At 48.7% G+C, this 15,884-nt stretch overlaps 1 protein-coding gene across 1 annotated transcript in view; it reads left to right on the top strand.

Annotated features, from left to right (window-relative positions):
* MICAL2 (microtubule associated monooxygenase, calponin and LIM domain containing 2) overlaps window positions 1-15,884 on the top strand; it is a 118,505-nt gene that overhangs the window by 71,117 nt on the left and 31,504 nt on the right. Inside the window, exons 25-29 of the mRNA XM_061464237.1 lie at window positions 3,545-3,648; window positions 5,930-6,138; window positions 8,531-8,664; window positions 8,945-9,120; window positions 10,219-10,293. Of these exons, the coding sequence (XP_061320221.1) occupies window positions 3,545-3,648; window positions 5,930-6,138; window positions 8,531-8,664; window positions 8,945-9,120; window positions 10,219-10,293 (698 nt within the window). The remainder of the gene's footprint in view (window positions 1-3,544; window positions 3,649-5,929; window positions 6,139-8,530; window positions 8,665-8,944; window positions 9,121-10,218; window positions 10,294-15,884) is intronic.

The raw sequence follows: 15,884 nt of genomic DNA, 5'->3' as shown, positions 1-15,884 counted from the left end.
TGGTGTTCAAGTGGGAGGGCCAGATGAATACAGGATTGTACTGTTGAAATCACTGGCTGTACTGCTGCTGTTTGAGTGACTGAAGGCAGCTAAGCTCCACTGCTCGCATAACAAAAAAACCCAAACAAAACCCACTCTTTGTTATCAGTGCCAGTCAGTCAGGGACTCTGATCAGGAGAGCTCTGACAGAGGAGAGACACTTGCACTGAAGAGATGGGCAGTAGAGCTTGTGTGTGGAGGTGCTGCTGCCAGTCTGGTACTGGAGTGGACAAACTCACTCCAGGCCTCAGCTGGGCAGGCAGTGTGTTCTCCAAAGGCCAGTTGCCGGCAGCATGCCATGGTGCAGCTTGCCCTTTGTCCACGTGTTCAGTGCCCTTGGGCTGGTGAGGGTGAGAACAGCCTCACCTCCCTCTGTGCACACTGTGCCCAGCAACAAAGTGCAGCCCCTGGCCTGTGTGCTCCAGCCCAGGCTGACTCCTCTCTCGATTTGGGAGCAGTGTTTTTGTCGTGTGGCTTAGGCAGAGGAAGTGAGAGGCTGGTTTTGTGGTACCGCAGAGCTGTTCTTGTTGCTTTGATGAGCAGAGCCCCTCCAAGCCCTCACCTTGGGCCAGGTCCACCTGCTGTGGAGCCAGCAACATGTCCCTGGCCCCAGCAACTGCCCAGAGCCAGCCTGCAGCTGGGTGATGGCTGTTGAGGTCTGGAGCTGGGAGAGAAGGGAAGGGAGCACCCAGAGCCATGGTAGTAGGGACATCACCCTAAGAAGGGCTGCTGGGGAAAGGCAGCCAGGAGGTAGGGAGTCAGTTAGGGAAGGCACAGGGTGCTTGGCAGAGGAGAATCAGGAGACCAATGAGAAAGGTAATGGTGTGGCCAAAACAAAGCACTGTGGCAGCACTATGGATCAGGAAGGATCATCATATGCTCGGTCATACTTACTAGTTGAGGAAACATCAGCACCCAAAGAAGCTCCACAGGTCAGTTGTCAGGAGGTTTCACTTTAACTGGCCAGCAGTGTGCTGCAACATACTCGTGGCGTGTGCTGCCTGTCCCTGCAGCCGTATTCGCGTGACAGATTGCTGGCTGTGACCAAAGATTAACACCTTCCCATGTATGCCTTGTCCATGCCACCCCATGTAAAGGATGCGAACATTTTAGCAAAGGAGTAGTAGGGACTCCGACCCAAACTGTGCTACAGAGCAGGAGTACTCACTGCTGGAGGTCTTTGGCATTCTGAGACAGACAGTAGGAAATGTGAAGTGAGCACGATGGAAATCAAATAAGATCTTGCGCAAATGCTATTTTGAGTGACTGTTTCCTGAGGACTGGGCTCGCCTCTGATAATGTCTGGTGCTGCCACACGGAGGTCAGTGGCACAGCACCAGTTTGCATCGGCAGGAAATGGGGCTGTGCCCTTTTCTGTCCTACACACTGGATGTCTCTCCAGCTTTTCCATTGTGTGTGTTTATCTTACAAAATTCAATTCTTCTGACTCAGTCTCTTAGCTTCTATTAGAAAAATCTCCTGTCCTGGGCAGGAACCCTGATGCGGAATGAGAGTGCTGGCTGGCCACAGAGCTGCCTGCAGCACCACAGGCTGCCTCAGGGATCCAGCCTTAGGGGTCCACTCTTGTGCCACTTCCCCTTCAGGAGTAGCAGTTTGGCCATTTTTGTGTCTTCTGATGAGGAAATGGATAATGTGGTAAGTACAGCCAGGCACAGGCTTATGAAAGGCTCAAGCAGGAGCTTACATGAGAATTGCCACCTTGGATTTAGCAGCTGAATGGCCACCTCAGTACTTCTGCCAGAGCTTGAGTTTCCCCAGAGGGCATGTGGCTGCTGTATGTGCCCAGAAGTGCCAAACAACTTGCGCTTACCCCCCAGCACAGCTCAGCCTCCAGCCAGGACCCATCTGCACCTCCACGAGGGCTGGTTTACCAGCAGCTCAGTGCATGACCAGTTAATTGCAATGGTCACTAGAGGTACCAGTCTGAGGTGTTCAACCGTCAGTCTGCAGTGTGATGGGAATCAGGGCGCTGAGGTTTAGAGCCTGGTTTCCACCCTGGAGTCAGATTGCCAAAAAATCGGTATGCTCCTGCTCAGCCTCACTGTGCTGATGTCTCACGGAGGCCCTGACTGCTGGTGCTGTGAGGCTGTCCAGGATTCAAGAGGGAGCTGCAAAGCTCCCAGCTGAAATTGGAAGGTAAAAGGGCTGCTGCTTATTTAGCCTAGCCATCTGTTCAGGAGCATAAATGTATGCCTCACTTTTGTGTAAGTACTCAGCCTTTGGGTTCCTCGTCTAAATCATGTTTCTCCTTTTGATACTCCGTTAAAATAGATGGCAGCAATGGCTAGTGGTGGAGTCGCATCTGATGGCTGATCAGATTTATTTGCATTGCTGTGGAGAGGCAGGTAATAATTCCCAGGGGCACTCCAGGCCTGCAGAGCCTCCAGGCTTTTGTTTGAAATGGCCATGCTCTTCTTCCGCAGTGTTTACACAAAGCCAGCAGCAGCTTGTCCCTGCTCTCTCTATTTGGTCTGTACCCCTCTTGTTCTTGGGGCTTGGAATCTCTGTCTTGCAGGAGCCTAAAGTGCTCTTCTGAGCTGTGTTTCGCCATGCAGTGCATGCCTGTGGGACTGGGGTTCAGTCTGGTGCTGCAGGAAGGGCTGCTTTCAGGAGAGACCAGTCAAGTTGTGTAACGTCATCAGAGCCTACAAAACCCTGACACTTGGGTGTCTGGGACACCTTTGCTCTTTGTTTGAGCCTGTTACCCAAGGTGCAGCCCTGCAATGAGAAGCAGCAGCATTAAATTTAATCTTTTTAAATGTCCTGTGGAGTGTGTAACCCCATGTATGAGTGCACATCCCACACACTGAAACACCCAGGCACCCCAGTCTCTGCTTCTATGGAGTTGAGTGCAACATAGTTTATTCAACTTCATATATCACAGTACAAATATTGATTAAATATGTTAGTGAGGAGTGGGGTTGCTTTCTAATCCTAGAGTGGCTTGGGCTAGAAAGGGACCTGTAAAGATCTGTTCCAACCCACCTGCCATGGGCAGGGATCTGCTGGATTGAAGTGGGTGCTGGTGCCGGTTGCTGATCTTAAACCTGATTGATATTGCTGTGAATGCAAGCTTATCTTGCTCAGGGAGGACTCGGCTGTCTAATAGATTCCTGACGGGGGCAGCTTCTAGGTGCTGAATTCAATTGATACCAGAATATAAAAAAATGAAAGAAAGAGAGGGGAAAAAAAAGGAGCACAGAAATGTAAATATGTAACTCTTCAGAGAGGTGATGGTGCCATCCATCACCTCATCTAGTGTCCTGGAAGATATCCTGAGGGCCCTTCACTGGCTCTAACTATTACATCTATCATGATTGAAAACTGGATGTGTAATGGGCTATTGCAGAGGGATTTGGCTGGAAATCTGTTCACATTCAGGAACCATGCTGGGAATCGTTTTAGGTAGTCTGTCTGTGGGTTTCAATGCTCTCCAGCTGTGTGTCTGTTAGTCATAAACATGTTTTCTCCTCTTTCCTGCTAGCGAGGTGAGGAAGGAGTACGTACTGAGCATGCAGCAAATGGCGGAACTGACTTTCTTTAACAGCCACTTGCAGCAACCTTGGGCAGTGCTTATTGCCAGCATGGGTACAAAGTTTATAGACAAAGCTGGCAAACTTTTGTTCAGCTTTGCTTGCTCTGATTTTCATATAAAATGCAGCTTTTTCTAAGGAGAAAGACAAGTTGAAGGACTTGGGTTTTACAAATTGGCTCAAGATACCCCTTTCTGCTTTGCTTCTGGAGAGTAGAAATGGCACGTTGTGGTCCAGCCCAGCTCTGGGGGAAGAAAGGGGCTGTTCCTAGGAGGGTTTCCCATGCTGCCAGGCTTGCTGTGCACTGCTGTGGGCAGCTTTGGGGTGGGTGGTCTGGCTGGGACAAAGTAGAAGTCAAACACAAGTCAGAGAGGGATGAGTTTTCTCCATCTCCCAAAGGAAATGAAATATCTGTGGTCAAGAAACACGTGGCTGCTGTGGTGCTAGTGAGCTGGATGTAGAGCCTGAGCACATGTTTTCACATGGGAGCATCTTGCTCTGAAGAAGCAGCAAGCCACTCCTCCATCCTCCTTGGCTTCTTGTACATGGAAGTATTTAAGAAAACACCACAAAACCACACAAAACTCTTGTGAGAGGTGGAGTTGTGAGGAGTTTTCAAGCCAAGAAAATACACTGACTTCTCTGAAGGGTGAAAAAACAGAGATCCCTTCTGCCCTTCGGAAAGTGTGTAGGTCTGTGTCACTTGGGAAAGACCGAATCGGTAAAACTATAAAAAAAAAAAGGACTCAAAGCCATGTTAGTCAGTCTGTGAGCACAAATAAGAGAGCTTCACCAAGCCAGCATAAGAGTTGTACCTGTAAAGCAGTCATCCCTGCCACCAGCAGCTGGGCTTTCCTCTGTGGTGCTTGTTTTCAGACACAGAGAGGGGATGGACAATAACTGGGAGTGGTGCAGAAGCTCGGGACACCAGTTTTCTTTTTCTGGGGGAGGCCAGGAGCTACATGAATCATGCAAAATAAAGGCACAGCTCTGCTGTTGCAACCTTGTTTCAGAGCTCTATAGGAATGGTACCAGAGAGGGGACAGTGACAGATGGACCAAGTGATCTGAGATGGGGTTAGAGCTTGGTGTGGTGTGGGTTGTGCAGCTGCAGTACCTGCAGGTGGGAAATTGCTGCTCTGTAGGGTCCCATGGGCTCGTACTCTGTCTTCTGTGGTGTATATAATCCTCCTGATGGTCTGGGATTTGCCTGTAGCATTGCTGTTCCCTGTGGGTTTGTTTTCTGCATTCAACCATGCATACATTTGATGTTTGAGTTAAAAGCCTTTGTGAGGTAAAGGATGGGGGAGGGAAATACACTCCTGCAATAAATGGAGGAACTCAAAGTTAAAGAGGAGTTTAATTGATGTTTACTAGATAGGTTTCTCTAATAAATGAGAAAGTAAGCCTTGTCCCAGGTCCGGGTTGGGTTTTCTTCCACCTATACAGCTGTAAATTAGAAGCAGCAGTGTTGAATTAAATCCGGCAAAAGCACCACGCATGGGAGGTAAACTGAGCAAAGCCACTCTCTGGGAGCTTGTCATTTGTCCCTTCTGCACCAAGGCCCAGGGGAACTTGTGCAGCTGTATGTTTGTATTTGCCTGGGCAGGAGGTTGTGGATAGGTGAGGTTGCTCCAAAACTAAGGATTTCACAGGGAGGGATGATCTGTCTGTGGCTCTGTTTGTATTACCTGAGGTGAGCAAAGGAAACTTGTCTTTATTCTTCATTCCTCCTGCCTGAATGTGAAGTTCGGGGATGGTGCTGTTTAGCTGCTGTGATGATGCTTCTTCTCCCAAATCAGTGTCTGATTGTGCTGTACACACTCAAAAATAAGAGCCTGTTTTTACTTTCTTGCTCCTGCTGTCCTAAATTGACCTAAACTTCCAATGAAAGGCTGAAGCCTTAGCCCCCCAGGCAAGATTGGTCCATGTGCTTCCTGCCACACATAAATGTGAATCAGGGACCTGAAAAGGGACCATAAATCCCTACTTGTGTGGCTGGCACATGTTGTACTGCTGCCACCAGGCATCCAGCCTGGTGACTGTCCCATGGAGCAGAGCGAGGATTCATAGCTGCAAAAGCTGAGGCTGCCCCTGAAGTCTGCTTCTCTCTGCATCTGAGCTGATGAACCCCAGCAGGGCTGTACTGGGTTGAAGGGATGTTCTTGCTGTGCCAGGCTGTCAGTGCACACACCTTGCCTGTGCCTGTGGGCACAGACAGGGCCTCACACAGAAACCACCAGTGATGGCCAAGGACCACTTGAACATGGGGGCGAGGTTCCTCCCATGGACTCTGTCCTCTCCTAATACCTTGCTGTCACCTTTGTGCTTTCCCAGATCACTGCCTGCCCACAGCTGATGAGCCCACTTCCCCAAAGAAGGCAAAGAGCATCTCTGAGTGCCGTGACTTGGAAAGCTGGTTCTCACCTCCTTCCCCTGAGTGGGCCACCGTGAGGGTCATCCCTGAGGAGGAGATGACGGAGCACAACCTTCTCGCTATCCGAGTCATGGTCACCAGTGACACAAGCAGGTACTTTAAAATACAAGTAAGCCTATAAAATAACCTGTAAGAGCTGCTTGGTTTTCTCTGGAACACTAAGGAAAAATATAGCAAAATACAGTACAGAATGTATGTACAACTCGGGGGGGGGGGAGGGAGGGAGGAAGGAAGGAAAAGACAAACCTCTCAGAATAACAACTGTTCTTTACCGCAGCCATAAATCCCCAAGACACATGAGTCACTCTGCAACAAATCTTCAAACATTTGCATCCCACACAGGGGCCTGAATCAGAGGGAAAAACATTGTCCTGATCAGCCCGGGTTCAGCTCTTTGTGCACTGAAATACGTCGGATCAGGGATTAGGGCAGCGGGTGTGCCTATGGCAAAAGGTGCATCCTGTTGTGTGGCTGCCTCCCACCTCAGGCATCATCCTGCAGCTCCACACCACAGGCCTCTCCCAGCTCCTGCCCACCCCTAAGAAATCTGAAATTTGATGACCCCTGGGGAGCTGTCAGAGGAAGCCCGATTTCTGTGTGCAAATTAGAATGTATTGGCTTTCTGGGCAGGATGCTGTAGGAGTTCATTCCGTCTAAGGATTAGATGGATATCTAGGGACTAAAGCAGTTCTCCTTGCTGAGAACTAAAATAGAAGAGGGAGAGCAGGGTGGGGGAAAGGCAAAAAACAAATCAGGGTGAACCCAAAGCCAACTGTTGCAAACACTAAGCTATTGCTCTGTAAGGATGCTCATTCAAATTCTTGATGTCCTTTAAACACCTATCTGTGATGCTGTGTGTGGTTTGTGGAGAGTCACACTTTCAGAAATGCAACTTTCTATTCCCTACAGTGGTTTTAAATGGCTTTTGTGCTCTGCTGCCTGGGTCTGGAGAAGGAGGAACCTCTCCAGAATTCCTCTCCCACAGGACACAGGGTTTCCTACCTGCTTGACAGACCCTCTGCAGAGCTTGTACTTGTATCCCTCACCAATACCCTCTGGCTTGTGGTGTCCGCTCCGCCCAGGCAGCAGTGAGAGTCAGCTAATCCCTCTGATCTGAGGGATCAGCTCCCTTCACTTTCATAGCCCTTGTGGCCAGGTAGCAGGGCCCCTGGTTTCCTGCCAGGGGTGACACCACAGCTATCACCCCTGAGGTCAGCCCCCCACTGCTGTGGTGCTCTCCAGAGGCCAGCCCCTGCTGAAAAATGGGGCACGAGAGAAATAGTAAGTGACAAATAGCACTGCTGAGCTGGCTGTGGGGCACTTAGTGGGATGGGGAAAACCACCAGCTCAGTGACGTGGTTCTGCAGCTCAGGCTTAAGGTACTTGTGGATAATGACCACCTAGCAAGCAGAGATCGGAGGAGAAGCTGTAGCTCGCACTATAGCACTTACCTCCTTGCCAGCCAAGGAAAATAAACATTTTGCTCTTTAAAACAGAAATATATCAATCAATGTTAATGGCAGGTCTTTTTCTTTTGTGTGGCACTCTGCCCAATCTCAGTGTGGTATCTCTCCATCCACACAGGATCTCAACTATCAAAGACTTCATATATTCGTATTTTTAACTATATCTCTCTCTATGCTCGACACAGCTTGAAAGACATCTTAAAAGTGCATGTTAGTGCTGAAACTTAAGGCCATGCTGATTCAGCCTACTGAGAGAGCAACGCACCTGGAGCTGTGCTCCCATCCTTGCCTCCCAGCACTGCTCGTTTGAACTGGGCAAAGCCAGGATGGTGGGCGCTACCCATCTGGCGTTTACCCTGGCTTTATACAGACTGCAGCCTTTTCTTTAACTCTTATTTCTCCTGTCTCCTGGGCTGTGCCTTGGGCTGTTACAGTCAATCTTTACTTTCTACAAGGTCGTGCTGTATAAACACCAAACAGCTTTCTCCTGCCATGCCAGCAGGACTACTCATGGCATAAGCTCTTCTTTTTTAAGGTAGAGCTATTAGTAGTCATGATAAATATATGAATTAGGTTAGCAGTATTGTTTGCATTAGAAACATGCAGAGTGGGATGGTGGGATGTGACTGGGAACATGGTCACATCAGAAGGCCTCAAAGTGCCTGTTGCCAAGGTGAGCAGCTCCAGTGAGGCCACGAGGCAAACAGCTCCCAGGAGCCTGTTCCTGCCGGAGCAGTGTCACGAGGCAGCTGTGGAGGTACTGGCACCACCACTGCTTGCCAGGTGATGTGTGCTCAGCTGCCACCAGAGAGGGGAGCTGGTTCCACATCCCACATGGGCAATGAGGCCAGGTTCAGCAATAACTGTATTTAATTTGAGGGTGAAGCCCACCTCACAGTCAGAGCAAGCTGCTCTGACCGATCAGGACTTGGCCTCCAGTGAGTTCTTTCTCTATGGTATACCTCCGATTTCCAAAAAATCTAAGGGGGGAAAAGGTAAAAATGTAGTGTTTTGTCCCTTGTGCCTTGTTTCTAGGCCAATTACAGTATTGCAAATGCTGTTTACCTCTCTTCATCCTGGTGTACAGCCTTGCAGGCAGAAGGACCCATCCCTGCTAACCAAGAAGTGGTATTTCACCAAAGTTTGTCTCGGCAGCAGTTTGATTTCAGGTGCTGAAAGTAAAGGTTGTGGGCATGAATCCAGGCAGCAGAAGTCTGATGGGAATAGGTGTAGCTCAGCTGTGTTGCACCTAGAGCAAATTACAGGCCTGTAATAATAGCAGTGAAAAAGAGCAAAATGAGGATGCTGACTCTGGCTGCAAAAACACCTATTTCTCTGTGGCCTGCATTGCTGTCAATGCTTGCTGCACTGAAGGGGAATGAATACCTCCATGCCATGCATCTTCTGAAATGTCCTGCTTTCTTTCCATCTTGCCCTGTTACCCTGTAGCTCCGAGCTGGAGGAGTCTGATTTTAACGGCGACTCATCAAATTCGGAAGTGAACGGAGGACAGACCTTGCTGCTGGAGCTCCCCACCTGCCCGAGCCCCGTCCAGAGGTGGGCATCGCTCACCAGGAGCTCTGTGGCAGTGGAGGAAAGCCCCAAAACATCCAAAGTTGCTGATGGTAAGCAACGTCCTGACCTGAGGATGCTCCAGCAGCCTCTCCTGAGGGATGAAGTCAGGGATGGGGGGAGTGGAGGCTGTTGCCTGCAGTGTAGCCAGGTTGAACCTGTTAAAGATGTCTTCGTTTGGGGGTTTCTACCTTTCGGGCGCTGTAACTGAAACACCATTTCCAAGATGCAGTGTAACCCAGAGTACTTGTGCCTCACCCTTAGATTGCAGGGTGGGAAGAATGTTTTCCTACTGGTAAAAATTTGGGATGTTATTGGCAGTATCCACAGTGTTGCCTAAGGAAGGGCGATGTTGGGAAGCAATAGAGAGTTCTGCTTGGCTAAATTAGTATTTCTACCAGTAGCTGCTTAAAAATTTTGTGTCAGGTGAAAGCACAAAGGATGTAGCTAGCAGAGAGGTGGGGAGAGGTTTGGGAACAGTCTGCTTCCAAATAGAAACTCATTTCTGGAGCTGCGGAAGGTCAGAACTAAAAGATGTGCTAAAAACAGCCGAAGAAATTGTTTTGCAGAAAATAAAAGGCCATCGGCATTCATTTCTTCCCATGTCCCACCACCCCCACATCCATATATGCATTTTTAATCCAAACAGAAAAGAGGGGATTTCATACAGCAATTTAAATTGACTCTTCAATAATGGAGCACTTGTTTAGGGCACGAGAAAAAAAGGACAGCGGCAAACCCTAAAGTGTGCCCAGCAGTGTGTGGTGCCATGCAGCCACTGAAGGATTTTATCCTTTTTCTTCCGCAATTCCATGTTCTCCTCCACACCCAGCTGCTGACACCTTCCTCCCTGCAGTCGCTTCCTTCCCACCATACCAGCCGGGTTATCTAGATCTTCACGAGCAGCTTGGCTCTCAGAAGGATCTACGTGAGCTCCTTCCCTCCGGGCCTGTCCCTGCCTCCCGCAGCGGGGCCGGTGGCGGGTGCGCGCTGCCCCCTCCCGGCCGCCGCAGCTGGGAGAGGGCTCGGGAAATCACGGCTCGGGTTTGGAGGTTTTGTTGTCGCCGTCGTCCGCGTGCCCCTCCTCCCCTTTTTCCCTCCTCTGTTTTTGCTGTGCTATCTGACCAGGTGTTTTTCCTGTTTCTGTTCAGCACTGCAGAGAGCCAACAGTTTTCACTCAACCGCGTTAAATAAGTATCAGAATTGGAGGAGAAAACTCCAAACGAGTGAGTGAAGCCCGAGAAGCAACTGTGTCTTGAATTTGTGCTGTCTTCTCTGTTCTGTCTCTTAAATATGCTTCTCCTCCTTTCCTTTGGAAGTTTTGTAATTTTGAGTCACTACACAAGAAAATAGAGATCTAAAATGCACCAAGTACTTCTTTTCCCTTCTGTAATCCTCAGAAAAATCAAATTCCCCGTGTGGCTGTTCCCTATATTATTACATGCATCAGCAAGTGGTGTCTGCTCTAATTCTCCAAGAAAATGCACCCCTATCCCAGAGCCATGTATTCTCTGTCTAGCCCTGCCTGCACTGATTGCTTTTGCTCGGGTGTAACATTGGCTCTAACATCATGAGTATCACTTATTAGGGATGCTCCTGGAGGTGCCTATTTACACTCAACTACAGGTGCTCTATCAATTCTTTTTTGTTGGAAAAAAGAAACAGGTGATGTTTCTAGGTTACAAAAAGGGAGGGATTACTAACAGCCATCCCAAGAGGTGACTTGGTGAACATAAGTGTTACTAGTTCTTGTCCTCTAGCAGTTTGACTTGGTTTGGGCTGACCCATCTCTGCCCATGCACAGGAATGCAGAGATTTCGACAACAATTGGGTCTGCCACTGCCAAAACACAGTGCAGTCACCCCTAGCAGCTGAGGCTCCATCAAGGTAAACTTTCTCCTGGGCTGCAGTCCCAAAACAGGCTATCCATCCTTGGTCACACCTCTGCTGCTCATAACAGGGCTGCCTGCCTGCCGTGGCACAGCCCCTCTGCAAGCACACACAGTGCCTGCCCAGTCCCCGCTAAGGACTCACAGGTACCTGCCAGGATTGATTATACCAGTATGGGAGCTGGGTGAGCTTACCAGGATCCCAGATCCTCCCAAAAGCTTTCCTGTCCTTGCTAAGGATTCACAGATACCTTCCAGGTCTGATCATACCAGTATGAAAGCTGGGTGAGCTTACCAGTATCCCAAATCCTCTCCAGACTTCATTAGAAATGCAGTCATAGCTGTTAGACTGGGGTGTTGACAGCCTTAAGTATGAAACACGAATGTACAGCAGTGGAAGGAAGGGATATGAGGACATGACTGAGTGCCACAGTTTCTGGGCATGGAGACAGTGGCTTTTGGGCAATGGTGGTGACAGCAGCTCTTTAATCCTGCCCTCTGCAATGAGGGGGTTTTCTGCTGCTGCTCAGAGTACCAGTTGTCTTTAGAGAAGTTAAGACTCTGCTCCCAAAACAAGTAGGAATCCTGTGTGTGTTACAGGACTCAGAATTCAAGCAGAGGCATTTGGGCTTGCTTGATTTGAATGTACACCAGGCTTTAAGATTATATGCAAGTACCCACTATGGGATGAATTTTTATACCTCAAAAGAGGAGACAAGCTGCATCTCTCCTTCCTGGCACAGGACTCGCCTCAGTCAAATGCCTGCAGGTACATGCGAGCACTGTCACCACCCACCCTTGGAGGCTCCCAATGCCAGGCATCTCGGATTACTCTGCAAATCTCGGTAGGGAATAGACAGGGCTATTTCACAGTCCTGAAAGGGTGCTCTCACCAAGCTTACCTTCAGCAGACCATCCCCTTTGATGGGCTGTTACCAGAGAGGCAGCAGTCACAGACAGATAAATGGGTCTTGATGGGGCTCTGTTTCCTAGGATTCACAGTACCTCTGAGTCCTGGGGACTTGCTGTGCTCTGAGAGGCCTCTCTGGAACAGCAAATGGAGTCACGGAATCATAGAATAGTTAGGGTTGGAAAGGACCTTAAGATCACCCAGTTCCAACCCCCATGCCATGGGGAGGGACACCTCACACTAAACCATGTCACCCAAGGCTTTGTCCAAACTGGCCTTGAACACTGCCAGGGATGAAGCATTCACAGCTTCCATGGGCAACCCATTCCAGTGCCTCATCACCCTCACAGTAAGGAACTTCTTCCTTATATCCAATCTAAACTTCCCCTGTTTAAATTTGAACCCATTACCCCTTGTCCTGTCAATACAGTCTCTAATGAAGAGCCCCTCCCCAGCATCCTTATAGGCCCTCTTCAGATACTGGAAGGCTGCTATGAGGTCTCCAAGCAGCCTTCTCTTCTCCAGGCCGAACAGCCCCAACTTTCTCAGCCTGTCTTCATACAGGAGGTGCTCCAGTCCCCTGATCATCCTCGTGGCCCTCCTCTGGGCTTGTTCCAACAGTTCCATGTCCTTTTTATGCTGAGGACACCAGAATTGCACACAATACTCCAGGTGAGGTCTCACAAGAGCAGAGTAGAGGGGCAGGATCACCTCCTTCGACCTGCTGGTCCTGCTCCTTTTGATGCAGCCCAGGATACGGTTGGCTTTCTGGGCTGCGAGCGCACACTGAAGCCGGCTCATGTTCATTTTCTCATCGCCCAAGACCCCCAAGTCCTTCTCTGTGGGCCTGCTCTGAATCTCTTCTCTGCCCAACCTGTAGCTGTGCCTGGGATTGCTCCAACCCAGGTGCAGGACCTTGCACTTGTCATGGTTAAACTTCATGAGGTTGGCATCAGCCCACCTCACAAGCGTGTCAAGGTCCCTCTGGATGGCATTCCTTCCCTCCAGTGTATCAACCGAACCACACAGCTTGGTGTCATCAGCAAACTTGCTGAGGGCGCACTCAATCCCACCGTCCATGTCAGCGACAGAGATGTTGAACAAGACCGGTCCCAACACCGATCCCTGAGGGACACCACTCGTTACTGGTCTCCAGCCGGACATTGAGCCATTGACCACAACTCTTTGTGTGCGACCATCCACCCAGTTCTTTATCCACTGAGTGGTCCATCCATGAAATTGATGTCTCTCCAATTTAGAGACAAGGATGTCTTGTGGGACAGTGTCGAATGCTTTGCACAAGTCCAGGTAGATGACATCAACTGCTCTACCCCTGTCCATCAGTTCCGTAGCCCCATCATAGAAGGCCACCAAATTGGTCAGGCAGGATTTCCCCTTAGTGAAGCCATGCTGGCTGTCACCAAGCACCTTGTTGATTTTCATGTGCCTTAGCATGCCTTCCAGGAGAATCTGCTCCAAGATTTTGCCAGGCACAGAGGTGAGACTGACTGGTCTGTAATTCCCCGGGTCATCCATTTTCCCCTTCTTGAACATGGGGGTTATATTTCCCTTTTTCCAGCCATTGGGAACTTCACCTGACTGCCATGATTTTTCAAATATGATGGACAGTGGCTTTGCAACTTCATTCATCAGCTCCTTCAGGACCCGCGGGTGGATTTCATCAGGTCCCATGGACTTGTGCACGTTCAGGTTCTTAAGATTGTCTCGAACCAGATCTCTCCTTCAGTGGGAAGGCTGATCCATGCCCAGGATGGGGAGGGAGAAAAGTCTCATGGCATCTTTGTCAATTATACTTATTACAGGTTTGATGGGAGGAAAAAAGAATCATTGAGAGGAAAGAAGAGAAGACTGTGGGTCACTCTTAATTTCAACTCATTTCCGGCTTGTTCTTAGCAAGGACATTACCTAATCGTTTCCTAATTCATTTTCCCATCATTTTATTAAAATCTTCCATGTGCCTAAAGGGCTCTAGAGGGAGCTACAAGCCTTTGAGAGGGAAGCAATGCACTGCGTGAATTTGAAACTTCAAGTATGCTGTTAAAGCGCATGTAAAGCACATTCAGTGTATACTGGGAACAGAATAAACGCTTTTTTTTACTCTCTGGAGGATCACTAAGTCTTAGTTTTTATATTTAATCCACTTAATGTTTGGTTATAAGAATTCATATGATCATCAGTCCCATGAAAGAAAAAATCCGTCTTCTTTTCGGACTTATTTCCCAAAACACGTATGTTTCATAAACAGCACAAGGTACGTGGCCAAGGAAAGGAAATCGGTATCATAGTTATATTGGCTGAAAGGCTCAGAGCAGGATATTACCTTTCAAGATCTTTAATCCCTATCCCATGGCCACAGGGAATACTGTGTTCCTAATTTATCTTGGTGACTTGGAGCAGCTTTTGGGTCAAACAGATCATGACGGTGCCCTAGGGAGCTGCTTTTTTTTTTTATTTTAGATCCTGTTTTGAATGTGAAGCTGCAAATTCAGCATCTTGGTGGGAATAAATCCAGCACTGGAATAGGTTGCCTGGTGATGGAGTCTCCTTCCCTGGAGATATTTGAAGCTGTCTGGACACAATCCTGAGCAGTGTAGGTGACCCTGCTTGAGCAGGGAGGTTGGACTAGATGACGCTCGGCGGTCCCTACCAGCCTCAACCGTCCTCTGAGTCTGTGAAAGCCAGCAAGCTATGGCTTTGCATGGAGCAGTGCTCCTGCATGTGCAGGTCCTGTCTGTGTAAGCACATGCACACCCACAGGAGCTGTTGTAGGGAACAGTTGTTCCCATGGGCATGTGCCGCTTCCCCGCTGACCCCTGGCTGTGGGGTTTATGCCCTTGTTGGTGTTATGGCTGTTGCTGCTGCAGCGGTTGTATTTCCCCTGCTATGCTGAGTTATAACATTTGCCTGTGTCAGGGTTTTAGTGGATCAGGCTAAACCTGTTTGGCTCATTTATGCAGGTGATGGTGGGATTTTTTGTCCTAATTCTTGATTTTCCTGTTTTCCCATGACTTAATTCACTTTACAGAACATAAAGGTCATCCCCTGGTTGCTAGTCCCTGCAGGAGTTCCTTAACGAACTCCAGTTCATCATTTCCCTCTGCTCTTGACAAAACATGACAGATTTAATCAAGATTGGGAGCAAATAGTTGAGACACTGAGAGGAAAGGAAAGTTGGGCCTCTCTTCCTGGCTTGTCTCTTCTAAAGTCTGCTGTCTACTTTCTCTGGTGTGTTGCTTGTGTCCTTACGCATATTTAAATTCCTATGTAGAAGATTCAAAGTTTGCTTTTGGAACCTTTGTGGGTTTCAGAACTAATAATTGGGAGTTAATAATTCACCTATAAATATACTTGTCATAGTTTGTTACAGCTTGACATGGTAATATCTTGGCTCACGGATAGTTTTGTTCTGTCCAAAGATTATTTATTATGTAAAGTTCCCACAGGCACAAATATTAGAGAGCCCCCCTGACTCCCTACTTTTTCTTCCAGCAGGTCTATCGGTGCTAGTTTTGGTTCAAGGCCTCTAGCAATTAGTTCCCTTGTCTGCTCCTAGGAGAGCTCCCAGCATGCTGTTCTGTTTGCCTGGCTTGGGAGACCACAGGATTATTTCTATCCTTACTGCCTGCAGGTGGTTGCATGTCCCATTCTCTCCCATTCTGACAGACAGCCTTCTTGGAAGTCATCCATTTTCTTCATTTCTCGGAACTGCCCAAAGCTTCCAGAGTTGCTGGTTGTTTTGACTGCCTCTGCTTTTAAGGCTGGTTTTCCAGAAAGTTTCCCGGAACTCTAAAGCCGTTTTACTAGGTCCAGCCAAAAAGTGGATGCAGTTCAGGACCACTGCTAAAAATACCAATGTGTGTTTGGCACAGCATGCCCACACATGTGAGTGAGGCCATAAACTTCATTACTGAAAGGTCAGCTCTTCAGGTACAACTGTGTCCAGATGACTGTTTAACTTTCTGTTCTTGTTCTTTAATTTCAAACTTCATTTAAGACA

Source organism: Pezoporus flaviventris, unplaced genomic scaffold (assembly GCF_033815535.1).
Source record: "Pezoporus flaviventris isolate CSIRO_AGI_PZ_B2104156 unplaced genomic scaffold, CSIRO_AGI_Pfla_v1 ptg000036l, whole genome shotgun sequence".
Classification (NCBI taxonomy): domain Eukaryota; kingdom Metazoa; phylum Chordata; class Aves; order Psittaciformes; family Psittacidae; genus Pezoporus; species Pezoporus flaviventris.
This window is presented reverse-complemented; position numbering and strand designations above follow the sequence as displayed.